At 47.0% G+C, this 22,978-nt stretch overlaps 1 protein-coding gene across 1 annotated transcript; it reads right to left on the bottom strand.

Annotated features, from left to right (window-relative positions):
- Positions 1 to 1,557: 1,557 nt before the first annotated feature.
- Positions 1,558 to 19,882, bottom strand: LOC135567272 (transmembrane protein 192-like; the record flags this gene model as incomplete). Its single annotated transcript, XM_065014691.1, has 5 exons — positions 1,558 to 1,571; positions 1,627 to 1,747; positions 2,000 to 2,043; positions 3,245 to 3,503; positions 19,730 to 19,882. Coding segments are annotated over 5 exons (591 nt in total), but the record flags the coding sequence as incomplete, so codon positions are not given.
- Between the last annotated feature and the right edge of the window lie 3,096 nt (positions 19,883 to 22,978).

Genomic DNA, 22,978 nt, shown 5'->3' with positions numbered 1-22,978 from the left:
ACAGGCTGGGGAGGGGAGGGGTACCTGTGATGTAGATCACTCTATAGACAGGCTGGGGGAGGAGGGGAGGGGGAGGGGGTACCTGTGATGTAGATCACTCTATAGACAGGCTGGGGGAGGGGAGGGGGGGAGGGGGTACCTGTGATGTAGATCACTCTATAGACAGGCTGGGGAGGTACCTGTGATGGGACAGGCTGGGGGAGGGGGTACCTGTGATGTAGATCACCTCTATAGACAGGCTGGGGAGGGGAGGGGAGGGGTACCTGTGATGTAGATCACTCTATAGACAGGCTGGGGGAGGGGGAGGGGAGGGGGTACCTGTGATGTAGATCACTCTATAGACAGGCTGGGGGGAGGGGGAGGGGGGGTACCTGTGATGTAGATCACTCTATAGACAGGCTGGGGAGGGGAGGGGGAGGGGGTACCTGTGATGTAGATCACTCTATAGACAGGCTGGGGGAGGGGAGGGAGGGGGTACCTGTGATGTAGATCACTCTATAGACAGGCTGGGGGAGGGGAGGGGGGAGGGGGGGTACCTGTGATGTAGATCACTCTATAGACAGGCTGGGGGAGGGGAGGGGAGGGGGACCTGTGATGTAGATCACTCTATAGACAGGCTGGGGAGGGGGGGTACCTGTGATGTAGATCACTCTATAGACAGGCTGGGGGAGGGGAGGGGAGGGGGTACCTGTGATGTAGATCACTCTATAGACAGGCTGGGGAGGGGAGGGGGGGGGTACCTGTGATGTAGATCACTCTATAGACAGGCTGGGGGAGGGGAGGGGAGGGGGTACCTGTGATGGATCACTCTATAGACAGGCTGGGGGAGGGGAGGGGGAGGGGGTACCTGTGATGCAGATCACTCTATAGACAGGCTGGGGAGGGGAGGGGAGGGGGTACCTGTGATGTAGATCACTCTATAGACAGGCTGGGGAGGGAGGGGAGGGGGTACCTGTGATGTAGATCACTCTATAGACAGGCTGGGGGAGGGGGAGGGGGAGGGGGTACCTGTGATGTAGATCACTCTATAGACAGGCTGGGGGAGAGGGGGAGGGGGGTACCTGTGATGTAGATCACTCTATAGACAGGCTGGGGGAGGGGGGTACCTGTGATGTAGATCACTCTATAGACAGGCTGGGGGAGAAGGGAGGGAGGGGAGGGGGTACCTGTGATGCAGATCACTCTATAGACAGGCTGGGGGACTGGAGGAGAACTAACTAACAACTACACAGAGACCAGGGGAGGGGAGGGCTGGGGGGGAGGGGGTACCTGTGATGTCCAACTGGAGGAGATCACCAACCTATAGACAGGCTGGGGGAGGGGAGGGGAGGGGGGGTACCTGTGATGTAGATCACTCTCAATAGACAGGCTCACAGGGACCAGTACCAGGATGTTAGGGTTAGGAGGTACCTGTGATGTAGATCACTCTATAGACAGGCTGGGGGAGGGAGGGAGGGGGGGTACCTGTGATGTAGATCACTCTATAGACAGGCTGTTAGGGGAGGGGACCTGGGGGAGGAGGGGGGTACCTGTGATGTAGATCACTCTATAGACAGGCTAGGGGGAGGGGACTGGGGGAGAACCACCAACAACTACACAGAGACCTGTGTAGGTGTAGATATCTACCTGTGTAGATGATCAGATAAGGCAGAGAGACCAGGAGCTCCAGTCCCAGAATCCCTAGCAGCAGATAAACAGGAAGATGATCTGGCAGATCAGCTGACATGACCACCAACACCGCCGTGTTCTACAACTGGAGGAGAACAACCAACAACACACACACACACACACACACTGGAGGAGAACTAACCAACACACACAGAGACCAGTACCAGGATGTTAGGTTAGGAGGTGGACCTGCTGTAACACATTCAACTGGAGGAGAACTAACCAACAACTACACAGAGACCAGTACCAGGATGTTAGGGTTAGGAGGTGGACCTGCTGTAACACATTCAACTGGAGGAGAACTAACCAACAACTACACAGAGACCAGTACCAGGATGTTAGGGTTAGGAGGTGGACCTGCTGTAACACATTCAACTGGGAGAGAAATTCAACAGGATGTTAGGGTTGGAGGTGGAGTAACACATTCAACTGGAGAGAACCAACAACTACACAGAGACCAGTACCAGGATGTTAGGGTTAGGAGAGGTGGACCTGCTGTAAAACATTCAACTGGAGGAGAACTAACCAACAACTACACAGAGACCAGTACCAGGATGTTAGGGTTAGGAGGTGGACCTGCTGTAACACATTCAACTGGAGGAGAACTAACCAACAACTACACAGAGACCAGTACCAGGATGTTAGGGTTAGGAGGTGGACCTGCTGTAACACATTCAACTGGAGGAGAACTAACCAACAACTACACAGAGACCAGTACCAGGATGTTAGGGTTAGGAGGTGGACCTGCTGTAACACATTCAACTGGAGGAGAACTAACCAACAACTACACAGAGACCAGTACCAGGATGTTAGGGTTAGGAGGTGGACCTGCTGTAACACATTCAACTGGAGGAGAACTAAAACATACACAGAGACCAGTACCAACTGCTGAGGAGAACTAACCAACAACTACACAGAGACCAGTACCAGGATGTTAGGGTTAGGAGGTGGACCTGCTGTAACACATTCAACTGGAGGAGAACTAACCAACAACTACACAGGATGTTAGGGTTAGGAGGTGGAGACCAGTACAGTACCAGGATGTTAGGTTAGGAGGTGGACCTGCTGTAACACATTCAACTGGAGGAGAACTAACCAACAACTACACAGAGACCAGTACCAGGATGTTAGGGTTAGGAGGTGGACCTGCTGTAACACATTCAACTGGAGGAGAACTAACCAACAACTACACAGAGACCAGTACCAGGATGTTAGGGTTAGGAGGTGGACCTGCTGTCCTGCTTTATTTAACTAGTTAAGAACTGATTCAGGTTCAGCAACGACGGCCTCCCCCGGCCAAACCCGGACGACGATGGCCTCCCCCCGGCCAACGACGGCCTTCCCCTGGCCAAACCCGGACGACGATGGGCCAATTATGCACCGCCCCTATGGGACTCCTTACCACGGTCGGATGTGATACAGCCTGGATTCAAAACCAAGATGCCTGCACTGAGATGAGGTGCCAGAGTGGATTGTTTCAGGGTGTTTACCTGCAGAGTGGATGAGGAAGGGCAGGTGTTTCAGGGTGTTTACCTGCAGAGTGGATGAGGAAGGGCAGGTGTTTCAGGGTGTTTACCTGCAGAGTGGATGAGGAAGGGCAGGTGTTTCAGGGTGCGGTTGTCTCTGTAGAAACGGAGGTATCCTCTGCTCCTCACTCGGCTGTGGTGATGCTGAACACACACACCAAACAACAACACACACAGCCACACAAACACCTTCCCAATCACCACCACACTCTGCCCCCGAACATTACCCAACACACACACACACTCCTCCCGGCCAACCTCAAACACACACACTACGGCAACACACACACTCAGAGACACATACACCACCTGGGGACACAGAGAGAACACCTGTCAGACGGAGACACACACACCACCTGGGGACACAGAGAGAACACCTGTCAGACGGAGACACATACACCACCTGGGGACACAGAGACACATACACCACCTGGGGACACAGAGAGACATACACCACCTGGGGACACAGAGAGACATACACCACCTGGGGACACAGAGACACATACACCACCTGGGGACACAGAGAGAACACCTGTCAGACGGAGACACATACACCATCTGGGGACACAGAGAGACATACACCACATGGGGACACAGAGAGAACACCTGTCAGACGGAGACACATACACCACCTGGGGACACAGAGAGACATACACCACCTGGGGACACAGAGACACATACACCACCTGGGGACACAGAGAGAACACCTGTCAGACAGAGACACATACACCACCTGGGGACACAGAGAGAACACCATGTCAGACAGAGACACATACACCACCTGGGGACACAGAGAGAACACCTGTCAGACAGAGACACATACACCACCTGGGGACACAGAGACACATACACCACCTGGTCAGACAGAGACACATACACCACCTGGGGACACAGAGACACATACACCACCTGGGGACAGAGACATACAGAGAACACCTGTCAGACAGAGACACATACACCACCTGGGGACACAGAGACACATACACCACCTGGGGACACAGAGAGAACACCTGTCAGACAGAGACACATACACCACCTGGGGACACAGAGACACATACACCACCTGGGGACACAGAGAGAACACCTGTCAGACAGAGACACATACACCACCTGGGGACACAGAGAGAACACCTGTCAGACAGAGACACATACACCATCTGGGGACACAGAGACACATACACCACCTGGGGACACAGAGAGAACACCTGTCAGACAGAGACACATACACCACCTGGGGACACAGAGAGAACACCTGTCAGACAGAGACACATACACCACCTGGGGACACAGAGAGAACACCACCTGGGGACACAGAGAGAACACCTGGTCAGACAGAGACACATACACCACCTGGGGACACAGAGAGAAAACAGACAGAGACACATACACCACCTGGGGACACAGAGAACACCTGTCAGACAGAGACACATACACCACCTGGGGACACAGACAGAGACACATACACCACCTGGGGACACAGAGAGAACACCTGTCAGAGAGACACATACACCACCTGGGGACACAGAGACATACACCACCTGGGGACAGAGAGAACACAGAGACACACCAGACACAGGAGAGACATACACCACCTGGGGACACAGAGAGACATACACCACCTGGGGACACAGAGAGAACACCTGTCAGACAGAGACACATACACCACCTGGGGACACAGAGAGAACACACCTGGTCACACAGAGACATACACCACCTGGGGACAGAGAGAACACCTGTCAGACAGAGACACATACACCACCTGGGGACACAGAGAACACCTGTCAGACAGAGACACATACACCACCTGGGGACACAGAAGAACACCTGTCCAGACAGAGACACATACACCACCTGGGGACACAGAGACACATACACCACCTGGGGACACAGAGAGACATACACCACCTGTCAGACAGGGAGACACATACACACCACCTGGGGACACAGAGAGAACACCTGGGGACACAGAGACATACACCACCTGGGGACACAGAGACACATACACCACCTGGGGACACAGAGACACATACACCACCTGGGGACACAGAGAGAACACCTGTCAGACAGAGACACATACACCACCTGGGGACACAGAGAGACATACACCACCTGGGGACACAGAGAGACATACACCACCTGGGGACACAGAGAGAACACCTGTCAGACGGAGACACATACACCATCTGGGGACACAGAGACACATACACCACCTGGGGACACCCAGAGAGAACACCTGTCAGACGGAGACACATACACCACCTGGGACACAGAACACCTGTCAGACATACACCACCTGGGGACACAGAGAGACATACACCACCTGGGGACACAGAGAACACCTGTCAGACAGACACACACACCACCTGGGGACACAGAGAGAAAACCTGTCAGACGGAGACACATACACCACCTGGGGACACAGAGAGAACACCTGTCAGACGGAGACACATACACCACCTGGGGCCACAGAGAGAACACCTGTCAGACGGATACACATACACCACCTGGGGACACAGAGAGACATACACCACCTGGGGACACAGAGAGACATACACCACCTGGGGACACAGAGAGAACACCTGTCAGACAGAGACACATACACCATTATTTACTCTATTTCCCATTTATTTAATAAGAGTAGATTGATTGAGTGTGTGGACAGGTGTCTTTTACACAGGTAACGAGTTCAAACAGGTGCAGTTAATACAGGTAATGGGTGGAGAACAGGTGCAGTTAATACAGGTAATGGGTGGAGAACAGGTGCAGTTAATACAGGTAATGGGTGGAGAACAGGTGCAGTTAATACAGGTAATGGGTGGAGAACAGGTGCAGTTAATACAGGTAATGGGTGGAGAACAGGTGCAGTTAATACAGGTAATGGGTGGAGAACAGGTGCAGTTAATACAGGTAATGGGTGGAGAACAGGTGCAGTTAATACAGGTAATGGGTGGAGAACAGGTGCAGTTAATACAGGTAATGGGTGGAGAACAGGTGCAGTTAATACAGGTAATGGGTGGAGAACAGGTGCAGTTAATACAGGTAATGGGTGGAGAACAGGTGCAGTTAATACAGGTAATGGGTGGAGAACAGGTGCAGTTAATACAGGTAATGAGTGGAGAACAGGTGCAGTTAATACAGGTAATGGGTGGAGAACAGGTGCAGTTAATACAGGTAATGGGTGGAGAACAGGTGCAGTTACAGGTAATGAGTGGAGAACAGGTGCAGTTAATACAGGTAATGGGTGGAGAACAGGTGCAGTTAATACAGGTAATGAGTGGAGAACAGGTGCAGTTAATACAGGTAATGGGTGGAGAACAGGTGCAGTTAATACAGGTAATGGGTGGAGAACAGGTGCAGTTAATACAGGTAATGAGTGGAGAACAGGTGCAGTTAATACAGGTAATGGGTGGAGAACAGGCAGTTAATACAGGTAATGGGTGGAGAACAGGTGCAGTTAATAAGCAGGTAATGAGTGGAGAACAGGTGCAGTTAATACAGGGTAATGAGGAGAACAGGTGCAGTTAATACAGGTAATGAGGAGAAACAGGTGCAGTTAATACATATAATGGGTGGAGAACAGGTGCAGTTAATACAGGTAATGGGTGGAGAACAGGAGGGCTTGAAGAAAAACTAACAGGTCTATGAGAGCTGGAATTCTACTAGTTGGTAGGTGATCATGTACTTATGTCATGCAATAAAATGCTAATTATTAATTACTTAAAATCATACAATGTGATTTTCTGGATTTTTGTTTTAGATTCCGTCTCTGCTATTGAAGTGTACCTATGATGAAAATTACAGACCTCTACTTGCTTTGTAAGTAGGAAAACCTGCAAATTACAGACAACTGACCACTCCTCAGCATGTTGACTACACCAGACAACTGATTACAGACAACTGCATTACAGACAACTGACCACTCCTCAGCATTTTGACTACACCAGTATTACAGACAACTGACCACCTCAGCATGTTGACTACACCAGTGCATTACAGACAACTGACCACCTCTCCTCAGCATGTTGACTACACCAAGACCATTACAGACAACTGACCACTCCTCAGCATGTTGACTACACCAGTATTACAGACAACTGACCACTCCTCATGTTGACTACACCAGTATTACAGACAACTGACCACTCCTCACAACTGACCAACTGACTCTCAGCATGTTGACTACACCAGTATTACAGACAACTGACCCTCTCAGCATGCTTGACTACACCAGTATTACAGACAACTGACCACTCCTCAGCATGTTGACTACACCAGTATTACAGACAACTGACCTCTCCTCAGCATGTTGACTACACCAGCATTACAGACAACTGACCACTCCTCAGCATGTTGACTACACCAGTATTACAGACAACTGACCTCTCCTCAGCATGTTGACTACACAGACAGTATTACAGACAACTGACCACTCCTCAGCATGTTGACTACACCAGCATTACAGACAACTGACCACTCCTCAGCATGTTGACTACACCAGTATTACAGACAACTGACCACTCCTCAGCATGTTGACTACACCAGTATTACAGACAACTGACCACTCCTCAGCATGTTGACTACACCAGTATTACAGACAACTGACCACTCCTCAGCATGTTGACTACACCAGTATTACAGACAACTGACCACCTCTCAGCATGTTGACCTACACCAGTATTACAGACAACTGACCTCCTCAGCCTACACCAGTATTACAGACAACTGACCTCTCCTCAGCATGTTGACTACACCAGTATTACAGACAACTGACCACTCCTCAGCATGTTGACTACACCAGTATTACAGACAACTGACCACTCCTCAGCATGTTGACTACACCAGTATTACAGACAACTGACCACTCCTCAGCATGTTGACACCCAGTATTACAGACAACTGACCACTCCTCAGCATTACAGACAACTGACCTCTCCTCAGCATGTTGACTACACCAGCATTACAGACAACTGACCTCTCAGCATGTTGACTACACCAGTATTACAGACAACTGACCACTCCTCAGCATGTTGACTACACCAGTATTACAGACAACTGACCACCTCAGCATGTTGACTACACCAGTATTACAGACAACTGACCTCTCCTCAGCATGTTGACTACACAGTACACAGACAACTGACCACCTCAGCATGTTGACCTACACCAGTATTGACAACTGACCTCCTCAGCATGTTGACTACACCAGTATTACAGACAACTGACCACTCCTCAGCATGTTGACTACACCAGTATTACAGACAACTGACCTCTCCTCAGCATGTTGACTACACCAGCATTACAGACAACTTCAGCAGACAACTACAGACCACTCCTCAGCATGTTGACTACACCAGTATTACAGACAACTGACCTCTCCTCAGCATGTTGACTACACCAGTATTACAGACAACTGACCACTCCTCAGCATGTTGACTACACCAGTATTACAGACAACTGACCACTCCTCAGCATGTTGACTACACCAGTATTACAGACAACTGACCACTCTCAGCATGTTGACTATACCAGTATTACAGACAACTGACCTCTCCTCAGCATGTTGACTACACCAGTATTACAGACAACTGACCACTCCTCAGCATGTTGACTACACCAGTATTACAGACAACTGACCACTCCTCAGCATGTTGACTATACCAGTATTACAGACAACTGACCACTCCTCAGCATGTTGACTACACCAGTATTACAGAGAACATTACAGACAACACTCCTCAGCATGTTGACTACACCAGTATTACAGACAACTGACCACTCCTCAGCATGTTGACTACACCAGTATTACAGACAACTGACCTCTCCTCAGCATGTTGACAACTACACCAGTATTACAGACAACTGACCACTCCTCAGCATGTTGACTACACCAGTATTACAGACAACTGACAACTGACCACTCCTCAGCATGTTGACTACACCAGTATTACAGACAACTGACCACTCCTCAGCATGTTGACTACACCAGTATTACAGACAACTGACCACTCCTCAGCATGTTGACTACACCAGTATTACAGACAACTGACCACTCCTCAGCATGTTGACTACACCAGTATTACAGACAACTGACCACTCCTCAGCATGTTGACTACACTCAGTATTACAGACAACTGACCCTCCTCAGCATGTTGACTACACCAGTATTACAGACAACTGACCACTCCTCAGCATGTTGACTACACCAGTATTACAGACAACTGACCTCTCAGTATTACAGACAACTGACCCTCCTCAGCATGTTGACTACACCAGTATTACAGACAACTGACCACCTCAGCATGTTGACTACACCAGTATTACAGACAACTGACCACTCCTCAGCATGTTGACTACACCAGCATTACAGACAACTGACCACATGCCTCAGCATGTTGACTACACCAGTATTACAGACAACTGACCACTCCTCAGCATGTTGACTACACCAGCATTACAGACAACTGACCACTCCTCAGCATGTTGACTACACCAGTATTACAGACAACTGACCTCTCCTCAGCATGTTGACTACACCAGTATTACAGACAACTGACCTCTCCTCAGCATGTTGACTACACCAGTATTACAGACAACTGACCTCTCCTCAGCATGTTGACTACACCAGTATTACAGACAACTGACCTCTCCTCAGCATGTTGACTACACCAGTATTACAGACAACTGACCTCTCCTCAGCATGTTGACTACACCAGTATTACAGACAACTGACCACTCCTCAGCATGTTGACTACACCAGCATTACAGACTAACTGACCAACTCCTCAGCATGTTGACTACACCAGTATTACAGACAACTGACTCTCCTCAGCATGTTGACTACACCAGTATTACAGACAACTGACACTCCTCAGCATGTTGACTACACCAGTATTACAGACAACTGACCACTCCTCAGCATGTTGACTACACCAGTATTACAGACAACTGACCACTCCTCAGTATTACAGACAACTGACCACGCCTCAGCATGTTGACTACACCAGCATTATAGACAACTGACCTCTCCTCAGCATGTTGACTACACCAGCATTACAGACAACTGACCACTCCTCAGCATGTTGACTACACACAGTATTACAGACAACTGACCTCAGCATGTTGACTACACCAGCATTACAGACAACTGACCACTCCCTCAGCATGTTGACTACACCAGTATTACAGACAACTGACCAGCATGTTGACTACACCAGTATTACAGACAACTGACCTCTCCTCAGCATGTTGACTACACCAGTATTACAGACAACTGACCTCTCCTCAGCATGTTGACTACACCAGTATTACAGACAACTGACCACCTCAGCATGTTGACTACACCAGTATTACAGACAACTGACCTCTCCTCAGCATGTTGACTACACCAGTATTACAGACAACTGACCACCCTCAGCATGTTGACTTCACCCAGTATTACAGACAACTGACGACTCTCAGCATGTTGACTACAACTCAGTATTACAGACAACTGACCACTCCTCAGCATGTTGACTACACCAGTATTACAGAGACAACTGACCTCTCCTCAGCATTACAGACAACTGACCACTCTCAGCATGTTGACTACACCAGTATTACAGACAACTGACCACCCTCATGTTGACTACACCAGTATTACAGACAACTGACTCCTCTCCTCATGTTGACTACACCAGTATTACAGACAACTTCAGCATGTTGACTACACCACTACAGACTGACCTCCTCAGCATGTTGACTACACCAGTATTACAGACAACTGACCTCTCCCTCAGTATTACAGACAACTGACCCTCCTCAGTATTACAGACAACTGACCACTCCTCAGCATGTTGACTACACCAGTATTACAGACAACTGACCACTCCTCAGCATGTTGACTACACCAGTATTACAGACAACTGACCTGATCTCCTCAGCATGTTGACTACACCCAGTATTACAGACAACTGACCTCCCTCAGCATGTTGACACCAGTATTACAGACAACTGACCACTCCTCAGCATGTTGACTACACCAGTATTACAGACAACTGACCTGACCTCAGCATGTTGACTACACCAGTATTACAGACAACTGACCTCTCCTCAGCATTACAGACAACTGACCAACTGACCCTCAGCATGTTGACTACACCAGTATTATAGACAACTGACCTCCTCAGCATGTTGACTACACCAGCATTACAGACAACTGACCACTCCCTCAGCATGTTGACTACACCAGTATTACAGACAACTGACCCCTCCTCAGCAGACTACACCAGTATTACAGACAACTGACCACTCCTCAGCATGTTGACTACACCAGCATTACAGACAACTGACCTCCTCCTCAGCATGTTGACTACACCAGTATTACAGACAACTGACCACTCCTCAGCATGTTGACTACACACAGACAACTGACCACCTCAGCATGTTCTCCTCAGCATTACAGACAACTGACCACTCCTCAGCATGTTGACTACACCAGTATTACAGACAACTGAACTCTCCTCAGCATGTTGACTACACCAGTATTACAGACAACTGACCCTCCCAGCATGTTGACTACACCAGTATTACAGACAACTGACCACTCAGCATGTTGACTACACCAGTATTACAGACAACTGACCACCTCAGCATGTTGACTACACCAGTATTACAGACAACTGACCACTCCTCATGTTGCATTACAGACAACTGACCTCTCCTCAGCATGTTGACTACACCAGTATTACAGACAACTGACCACTCCTCAGCATGTTGACTACACCAGTATTACAGACAACTGACCACTCCTCAGCATGTTGACTACACCAGTATTACAGACAACTGACCTCTCCTCAGCATTACAGACAACTGACCACTCCTCAGCATGTTGACTACACCAGTATTACAGACAACTGACCTCTCCTCAGCATGTTGACTACACCAGTATTACAGACAACTGACCACTCCTCAGCATGTTGACTACACCAGTATTACAGACAACTGACCTTCCTCAGCATGTTGACTACACCAGTATTTACAGCATTACAACTGACCACTCCTCAGCATGTTGACTACACCAGTATTACAGACAACTGACCACCACTACACCCTCATGTTGACTACACCAGTATTACAGACAACTGACCACTCCTCATGTTGACTACACCAGTATTACAGACAACTGACCACTCCTCAGCATGTTGACTACACCAGTATTACAGACAACTGACCACTGACCACCTCAGCATGTTGACTACACCAGTATTACAGACAACTGACCAGTATTACAGACAACTCCTCAGCATGTTGACTACACCAGTATTACAGACAACTGCCCACTCCTCAGCATGTTGACTACACCAGTATTACAGACAACTGACCACTCCTCAGCATGTTGACTACACCCAGTATTACAGACAACTGACCTCTCCTCAGCATGTTGACTACACCAGTATTACAGACAACTGACCACTCCTCAGCATGTTGACTACACCAGTATTACAGACAACTGACCACTCCTCAGCATGTTGACTACACCAGTATTACAGACAACTGACCACTCCTCAGCATGTTGACTACACCAGTATTACAGACAACTGACCACTCCTCAGCATGTTGACTACACCAGTATTACAGACAACTGACCACTCCTCAGCATGTTGACTACACCAGTATTACAGACAACTGACCTCTCCTCAGCATGTTGACTACACCAGTATTACAGACAACTGACCACTCCTCAGCATGTTGACTACACCAGTATTACAGACAACTGACCACTCCTCAGCATGTTGACTACACCAGTATTACAGACAACTGACCACTCCTCAGCATGTTGACTACACCAGTATTACAGACAACTGACCTCTCCTCAGTATTACAGACAACTGACCTCTCCTCAGCATGTTGACTACACCAGTATTACAGACAACTGACCACTCCTCAGCATGTTGACTACACCAGTATTACAGACAACTGACCACTCCTCAGCATGTTGACTACACCAGTATTACAGACAACTGACCACTCCTCAGCATGTTGACTACACCAGTATTACAGACAACTGACCTCCTCAGCATGTTGACTACACCAGCATTACAGACAACTGACCACTCCTCAGCATGTTGACTACACCAGTATTACAGACAACTGACCTCTCCTCAGCATGTTGACTACACCAGTATTACAGACAACTGACCACCAGCAACTGACCAGTATTACAGACATGTTGACTACACCAGTATTACAGACAACTGACCACTCCTCAGCATGTTGACTACACCAGTATTACAGACAACTGACCACTCCTCAGCATGTTGACTACACCAGTATTACAGACAACTGACCACTCCTCAGCATGTTGACTACACCAGTATTACAGACAACTGACCACTCCTCAGCATGTTGACTACACCAGCATTACAGACAACTGACCACTCCTCAGCATGTTGACTACACCAGTATTACAGACAACTGACCACTCCTCAGCATGTTGACTACACCAGTATTACAGACAACTGACCTCTCCTCAGCATGTTGACTACACCAGTATTACAGACAACTGACCTCTCCTCAGCATGTTGACTACACCAGTATTACAGACAACTGACCTCTCCTCAGCATGTTGACTACACCAGTATTTGTATTACAGACACTCTCCTCAGCATGTTGACTACACCAGTATTACAGACAACTGACCACTCCTCAGCATGTTGACTACACCAGTATTACATACAACTGACCACTCCTCAGCATGTTGACTACACCAGTATTACAGACAACTGACCTCTCCTCAGCATGTTGACTACACCAGTATTACAGACAACTGACCACTCCTCAGCATGTTGACTACACCAGTATTACAGACAACTGACCACTCCTCAGCATGTTGACTACACCAGTATTACAGACAACTGACCACTCCTCATTACAGACAACTGACCACTCCTCAGCATGTTGACTACACCAGTATTACAGACAACTGACCACTCCTCAGCATGTTGACTACACCAGTATTACAGACAACTGACCTACAGACTCCTCAGCATGTTGACTACACCAGTATTACAGACAACTGACCACTCCTCAGCACTACACCAGTATTACAGACAACTGACCACTCCTCAGCATGTTGACTACACCAGTATTACAGACAACTGACCACTCCTCAGCATGTTGACTACACCAGTATTACAGACAACTGACTCCTCAGCATGTTGACTACACCAGTATTACAGACAACTGACCTCTCCTCAGCATGTTGACTACACCAGTATTACAGACAACTGACCACTCCTCAGCATGTTGACTACACCAGTATTACAGACAACTGACCACTCTCAGCATGTTGACTACACCAGTATTACAGACAACTGACCACTCCTCAGCATGTTGACAGACAACACAGCACTGTATTACAGACAACTGACCTCTCCTCAGCATGTTGACTACACCAGTATTACAGACAACTGACCACTCCTCAGCATGTTGACTACACCAGTATTACAGACAACTGACCACTCCTCAGCATGTTGACTACACCAGTATTACAGACAACTGACCTCTCCTCAGTATTCACAGACAACTGACCTCCTCAGCATGTTGACTACAGACAGACAACTGACCTCTCCTCAGCATGTTGACTACACCAGTATTACAGACAACTGACCACTCCTCACTGACCTCTCCTCAGCATGTTGACTACACCAGTATTACAGACAACTGACCTCTCCTCAGCATGTTGACTACACCAGTATTACAGACAACTGACCACTCCTCAGCATTACAGACAACTGACCACTCCTCAGCATGTTGACTACACCAGTATTACAGACAACTGACCACTCCTCATGTTGACTACACCAGTATTACAGACAACTGACCACTCCTCAGCATGTTGACTACACCAGTATTACAGACAACTGACCACTCCTCAGCATGTTGACTACACCAGTATTACAGACAACTGACCACTCCTCAGCATGTTGACTACACCAGTATTACAGACAACTGACCTCTCCTCAGCTGACTACACCAGTATTACAGACAACTGACACTCCTCAGCATGTTGACTACACCAGTATTACAGACAACTGACCACTCCTCAGCATGTTGACTACACCAGTATTACAGACAACTGACTCCTCAGCCTCTCAACTGACCACTCCTCAGCATGTTGACTACACCAGTATTACAGACAACTGACCACTCCTCAGCATGTTGACTACACCAGTATTACAGACAACTGACCTCTCACCTCAGCATGTTGACTACACCAGTATTACAGACAACTGACCACTCCTCAGCATGTTGACTACACCAGTATTACAGACAACTGACCACTCCTCAGCATGTTGACTACACCAGTATTACAGACAACTGACCTCTCCTCAGCATGTTGACTACACCAGTATTACAGACAACTGACCACTCCTCAGCATGTTGACTACACCAGTATTACAGACAACTGACCACTCCTCAGCATGTTGACTACACCAGTATTACAGACAACTGACCTCTCCTCAGCATGTTGACTACACCAGTATTACAGACAACTGACCTCTCCTCAGCATGTTGACTACACCAGTATTACAGACAACTGACCTCTCCTCAGCATGTTGACTACACCAGTATTACAGACAACTGACCTCTCCTCAGCATGTTGACTACACCAGTATTACAGACAACTGACCTCTCCTCAGTATTACAGACAACTGACCTCTCCTCAGCATGTTGACTACACCAGTATTACAGACAACTGACCTCTCCTCAGCATGTTGACTACACCAGTATTACAGACAACTGACCACTCCTCAGCATGTTGACTACACCAGTATTACAGACAACTGACCCTCCTCAGCATTGTTGACTACACCAGTATTACAGACAACTGACCTCTCCTCAGCATGTTGACTACACCAGCATTACAGACAACTGACCAACTCCTCAGCATGTTGACTACACCAGTATTACAGACAACTGACCTCTCCTCAGCATGTTGACTACACCAGTATTACAGACAACTGACCTCCTCCTCAGCATGTTACAGACTACACCAGTATTACAGACAACTGACCTCTCCTCAGCATGTTGACTACACCAGTATTACAGACAACTGACCTCTCCTCAGCATGTTGACTACACCAGTATTACAGACAACTGACCACTCCTCAGCATGTTGACTACACCAGTATTACAGACAACTGACCACTCCTCAGCATGTTGACTACACCAGTATTACAGACAACTGACCTGACTCCTCAGCATGTTGACTACACCAGTATTACAGACAACTGACCACTCCTCAGCATGTTGACTACACCAGTATTACAGACAACTGACCTCTCCTCAGCATGTTGACTACACCAGTATTACAGACAACTGACCACTCCTCAGCATGTTGACTACACCAGTATTACAGACAACTGACCTCTCCTCAGCATGTTGACTACACCAGTATTACAGACAACTGACCACTCCTCAGCATGTTGACTACACCAGTATTATTACAGACAACTGACCTCTCCTCAGCATGTTGACTACACCAGTATTACAGACAACTGACCTCTCCTCAGCATTTGACTACACCTCAGCTCCTCAGTATTACAGACAACTGACCCTCTCCTCAGCATGTTGACTACACCAGTATTACAGACAACTGACCTCTCCTCAGCATGTTGACTACACCAGTATTACAGACAACTGACCTCTCCTCAGCATGTTGACTACACCAGTATTACAGACAACTGACCACTCCTCAGCATGTTGACTACACCAGTATTACAGACAACTGACCACTCCTCAGCATGTTGACTACACCAGTATTACAGACAACTGACCACTCCTCAGCATGTTGACTACACCAGTATTACAGACAACTGACCTCTCCTCAGCATGTTGACTACACCAGTATTACAGACAACTGACACTCCTCAGCATGTTGACTACACCAGTATTACAGACAACTGACCACTCCTCCAGCATGTTGACTACACCAGTATTACAGACAACTGACCTCTCCTCAGCATGTTGACTACACCAGTATTACAGACAACTGACCACTCCTCAGCATGTTGACTACACCAGTATTACAGACAACTGACCACTCCTCAGCATGTTGACTATACCAGTATTACAGACAACTGACCACTCCTCAGCATGTTGACTACACCAGTATTACAGACAACTGACCACTCCTCAGCATGTTGACTACACCAGTATTACAGACAACTGACCTCTCCTCAGCATGTTGACTACACCAGTATTACAGACAACTGACCTCTCCTCAGCATGTTGACTACACCAGTATTACAGACAACTGACCACCTCATGTTGACTACACCAGTATTACAGACAACTGACCACTCCTCAGCATGTTGACTACACCAGCATTACAGACAACTGACCTCTCCTCAGCATGTTGACTACACCAGTATTACAGACAACTGACCTCTCAGCCTACACCAGTATTACAGACAACTGACCTCTCCTCAGCATGTTGACTACACCAGTATTACAGACAACTGACCACTCCTCAGCATGTTGACTATTACAGACAACTGACCTCTCCTCAGCATGTTGACTACACCAGCATTACAGACAACTGACCTCTCCTCAGCATGTTGACTACACCAGCATTACAGACAACTGACCACTCCTCAGCATTACAGACAACTGACCACTCCTCAGCATGTTGACTACACCAGTATTACAGACAACTGACCACTCCTCAGCATGTTGACTACACCAGTATTACAGACAACTGACCTCTCCTCATGTTGACTACACCAGTATTACAGACAACTGACCACTCCTCAGACAACTGACCACTCCTCAGCACTACACCAGTATTACAGACAACTGACCACTCCTCAGCATGTTGACTACACCAGTATTACAGACAACTGACCTCTCCTCAACATGTTGACACACCAGTATTACAGACAACTGACCACTCCTCAGCATGTACAGTGTGTGTGTCTCTACACTACAACAGGGGATGTGTGTGTGTGTCTACACTACAACAGGGATGTGTGTGTGTCTCTACACTACAACAGGGATGTGTGTGTGTGTCTACACTACAACAGGGATGTGTGTGTGTGTGTGTGTCTCTACACTGCAACAGGGATGTGTGTGTGTGTGTGTCTCTACACTACAACAGGGATATGTGTGTGTGTGTGTCTTTACACTACAACAGGGATGTGTGTGTGTGTCTCTACACTACAACAGGGATGTGTGTGTGTGTGTGTGTCTCTACACTACAACAGGGATGTGTGTGTGTGTGTGTGTCTTTACACTACAACAGGGATGTGTGTGTGTGTGTCTCTACACTACAACAGGGATGTGTGTGTGTGTCTCTACACTACAACAGGGATGTGTGTGTGTGTCTCTACACTACAACAGGGATGTGTGTGTGTGTCTCTACACTACAACAGGGATGTGTGTGTGTGTGTGTCTCATACTACAACAGGATGTGTGTGTGTGTGTGTCTCTACACTACAACAGGGATGTGTGTGTGTGTGTGTGTCTCTACACTACAACAGGGATGTGTGTGTGTCTTTACACTACAACAGGGATGTGTGTCTCTACACTACTAACAGGGATGTGTGTGTGTGTGTGTCTTACACTACAACAGGGATGTGTGTGTGTGTGTGTCTCTACACTACAGGGATGTGTGTGTGTGTGTCTCTACACTACAACAGGGATGTGTGTGTGTCTTTACACTACAACAGGGATGTGTGTGTGTGTGTGTCTTTACACTACAACAGGGATGTGTGTGTGTGTCTCTACACTACAACAGGGATGTGTGTGTGTGTGTGTCTCTACACTGAGGATGTGTGTGTGTCTTTACACTACAACAGGGATGTGTGTGTGTGTGTGTCTTTACACTGGCAGGGATGTGTGTGTGTGTGTGTGTCTTTACACTACAGCAGGGATTAGTGTGTGTGTGTGTGTCTCTACACTACAGCAGGGATGTGTGTGTGTGTCTCTGCACTACAACAGGATGTGTGTGTGTGTGTGTCTCTACACTACAACAGGGATGTGTGTGTGTGTGTGTGTGTCTCTACAGCAGGGATGTGTGTGTGTGTCTCTACACTACAACAGGGATGTGTGTGTGTGTCTCTACACTACAACAGGGATGTGTGTGTGTGTGTCTCTACACTACAACAGGGATGTGTGTGTGTGTCTCTACACTACAACAGGGATGTGTGTGTGTGTCTCTACACTACAACAGGGATGTGTGTGTGTGTCTCTACACTACAACAGGGATGTGTGTGTGTGTCTCTACACTACAACAGGGATGTGTGTGTGTGTCTCTACACTACAACAGGGATGTGTGTGTGTGTCTCTACACTACAACAGGGATGTGTGTGTGTGTCTCTACACTACAACAGGGATGTGTGTGTGTGTCTCTCTACACTACAACAGGGATGTGTGTGTGTGTGTCTCTACACTACAACAGGGATGTGTGTGTGTCTCTACACTACAACAGGGATGTGTGTGTGTGTCTCTACACTACAACAGGGATGTGTGTGTGTGTGTGTGTGTGTGTATACCTGGAGCAGCAGTAGCAGGACAGCAGAACAGTGCGTGGGGAGAGTCGTGAATTCTCTCCTGATAGCAGACTGCAAGGCATCATGGGAAATCAGCGGTCCGTCCACTAAAGGGTCCTCCTCAACACTCTGAGACACATCTACTGATGAACTGACCTGTCACACACACACACACACACACACACACACAGATCAGCTTTGCACTTTGTCATGGTTAAACTCAAGAATGGACTCTTGGATTTACGGAAAATATATATTTACACTTTAAATTGTAAATCAAATCCAATGTTATTTGTCACATGGTGTAGTAGACCTCACAGTGAAATGCTGAATACAACAGGTGTAGTAGACCTTACAGTGAAATGCTGAATACAACAGGTGTAGTAGACCTTACAGTGAAATGCTGAATACAACAGGTGTAGTAGACCTTACAGTGAAATACTGAATACAACAGGTGTAGTAGACCTCACAGTGAAATGCTGAATACAACAGGTGTAGTAGACCTCACAGTGAAATGCTGAATACAACAGGTGTAGTAGACCTCACAGTGAAATGCTGAATACAACAGGTGTAGTAGACCTCACAGTGAAATGCTGAATACAACAGGTGTAGTAGACCTCACAGTGAAATGCTGAATACAACAGGTGTAGTAGACCTCACAGTGAAATGCTGAATACAACAGGTGTAGTAGACCTTACAGTGAAATGCTGAATACAACAGCTGTAGTAGACCTTACAGTGAAATGCTGAATAAAACAGGTGTAGTAGACCTCACAGTGAAATGCTGAATACAACAGGTGTAGTAGACCTCACAGTGAAATGCTGAATACAACAGGTGTAGTAGACCTCACAGTGAAATGCTGAATACAACAGGTGTAGTAGACCTCACAGTGAAATGCTGAATACAACAGGTGTAGTAGACCTCACAGTGAAATGCTGAATACAACAGGTGTAGTAGACCTCACAGTGAAATGCTGAATACAACAGGTGTAGTAGACACTTACAGTGAAATGCTGAATACAACAGGTGTAGTAGACCTTACGGTAGGCCTGAATACAACAGGTGTAGTAGACCTCACAGTGAGAGCTGATGAATACAACGATTGCTTAGTAGACCTCACAGTGAAATGCTGAATACAACGGGTGTGATGAACCTCTGATAGAAATGCTGAATACAACAGGTGTAGTAGACCTCACAGTGAAATACTGAATACAACAGGTGTAGTAGACCTCTGAGTGAAATGCTGAATACAACAGGGGCTAGTAGACCTCACAGTGAAATGCTGAATACAACAGGTGAAGTAGACCTCACAGTGAGAAATGCTGAATACAACAGGTGTAGTAGACCTCACAGTGAAATGCTAGATACAACAGGTGCCGTGAAGACCTCACAGTGAAATGCTGAATACAGCAGGTGTAAATCAGACCTCACAGTGAAATACTGAATACAACAGTGTAGTAGACCTTACAGTGAAATGCTGAATACAACAGGTGAAGTAGACCTCACAGTGAAATGCTGAATACAACAGGTGTAGTAGACCTTACAGTGAAATGCTGAATACAACAGGTGTAGTAGACCTTACAGTGAAATGCTGAATACAACAGGTGTAGTAGACCTCACAGTGAAATGCTGAATACAACAGGTGTAGTAAGAACCTCACAGTGAAATGCTGAATCTAACAGGTGTAGTAGACCTCACAGTGAAATGCTGAATACAACAGGTGTAGTAGACCTCACAGTGAAATGCTGAATACAACAGGTGTAGTAGACCTCACAGTGAAATGCTGAATACAACAGGTGTAGTAGACCTCACAGTGAAATACTGAATACAACAGGTGTAGTAGACCTCACAGTGAAATCACTGAATACAACAGTGTATTAGCCTACAGTGAAATGCTGAATACAACAGGTGTAGTAGACCTCACAGTGAAATGCTGAATACAACAGGTGTAGTAGACCTCACAGTGAAATGATGAATACAGCAGGTGTAGTAGACCTCACAGTGAAATGCTGAATACAACAGGTGTAGTAGACCTTACAGTGAAATACTGAATACAACAGGTGTAGTAGACCTTACAGTGAAATGCTGAATACAACAGGTGTAGTAGACCTCACAGTGAAATGCTGAATACAACAGGTGTAGTAGACCTCACAGTGAAATGCTGAATACAACAGGTGTACTAGACCTCACAGTGAAATGATGAATACAACAGATTACTGTAGACCTCACAGTGAAATGCTGAATACAACAGGTGTAGTAGACCTCACAGTGAAATGCTGAATACAACAGGGTGTAGACCTCACAGTGAAATGCTGAATACAACGAGGTGTAGTAGACCTTACAGTGGAAATGCTGAATACAGCAGGTGTAGTAGACCTTACAGTGAAATGCTGAATACAGCAGGTGTAGTAGACCTCACAGTGAAATGCTGAATACAACAGGTGTAGTAGACCTCACAGTGAAATGCTGAATACAACAGGTGTAGTAGACCTCACAGTGAAATGCTGAATACAACAGGTATAGTAGACCTCACAGTGAAATGCTGAATACAACAGGTGTAGTAGACCTTATAGTGAAGCGAAGTGTAGATGTAGGAGTTGTAGCGATGGTTAAGATAGTAACTACTAAGAATTGGATACCACGAAATTGGGGTTAAATAAAAAGTGACTATGAAGATAGGGTTAGAAGTGAGTGGTATGATAGGGGGGGGTGTAAATAGTGACTATGCAGATAGATAATAGAGAGTGGTAGTGGTATGATAGAGGGGGGTGTAAATAGTGACTATGCAGATAGATAATAACAGAGAGTGGTAGTGGTATGATAGAGGGGGTGTAAATAGTGACTATGCAGATAGATAATAGAGAGTGGTAGTGGTATGATAGAGGGGGTGTAAATAGTGACTATGCAGATAGATAACAGGTGGTAGTGGTATGATAAGGGGAGTGTAATATAGTGACTATGCAGATAGATAACAGAGAGTGGCAGTGGTATGATAGAGAGGGGGGGTGTAAATAGTGACTATGCAGATAGATAATAGAGAGTGGTAGTGGTATGATAGAGGGGTGTAAATAGTGACTATGCAGATAGATAATAACAGAGAGTGGTAGTGGTATGATAGAGGGAGTGTAAATAGTGACTATGCAGATAGATAATAGAGAGTGGTAGTGGTATGATAGAGGGAGTGTAAATAGTGACTATGCAGATAGATAACAGAGAGTGGTAGTGGTATGATAGAGGGGGTGTAAATAGTGAC

Source organism: Oncorhynchus nerka, unplaced genomic scaffold (assembly GCF_034236695.1).
Source record: "Oncorhynchus nerka isolate Pitt River unplaced genomic scaffold, Oner_Uvic_2.0 unplaced_scaffold_2255, whole genome shotgun sequence".
Lineage (NCBI taxonomy): Eukaryota > Metazoa > Chordata > Actinopteri > Salmoniformes > Salmonidae > Oncorhynchus > Oncorhynchus nerka.
The sequence above is the reverse complement of the archived record's forward strand: the minus strand, read 5'-3'. Positions and strand labels throughout refer to the sequence as shown.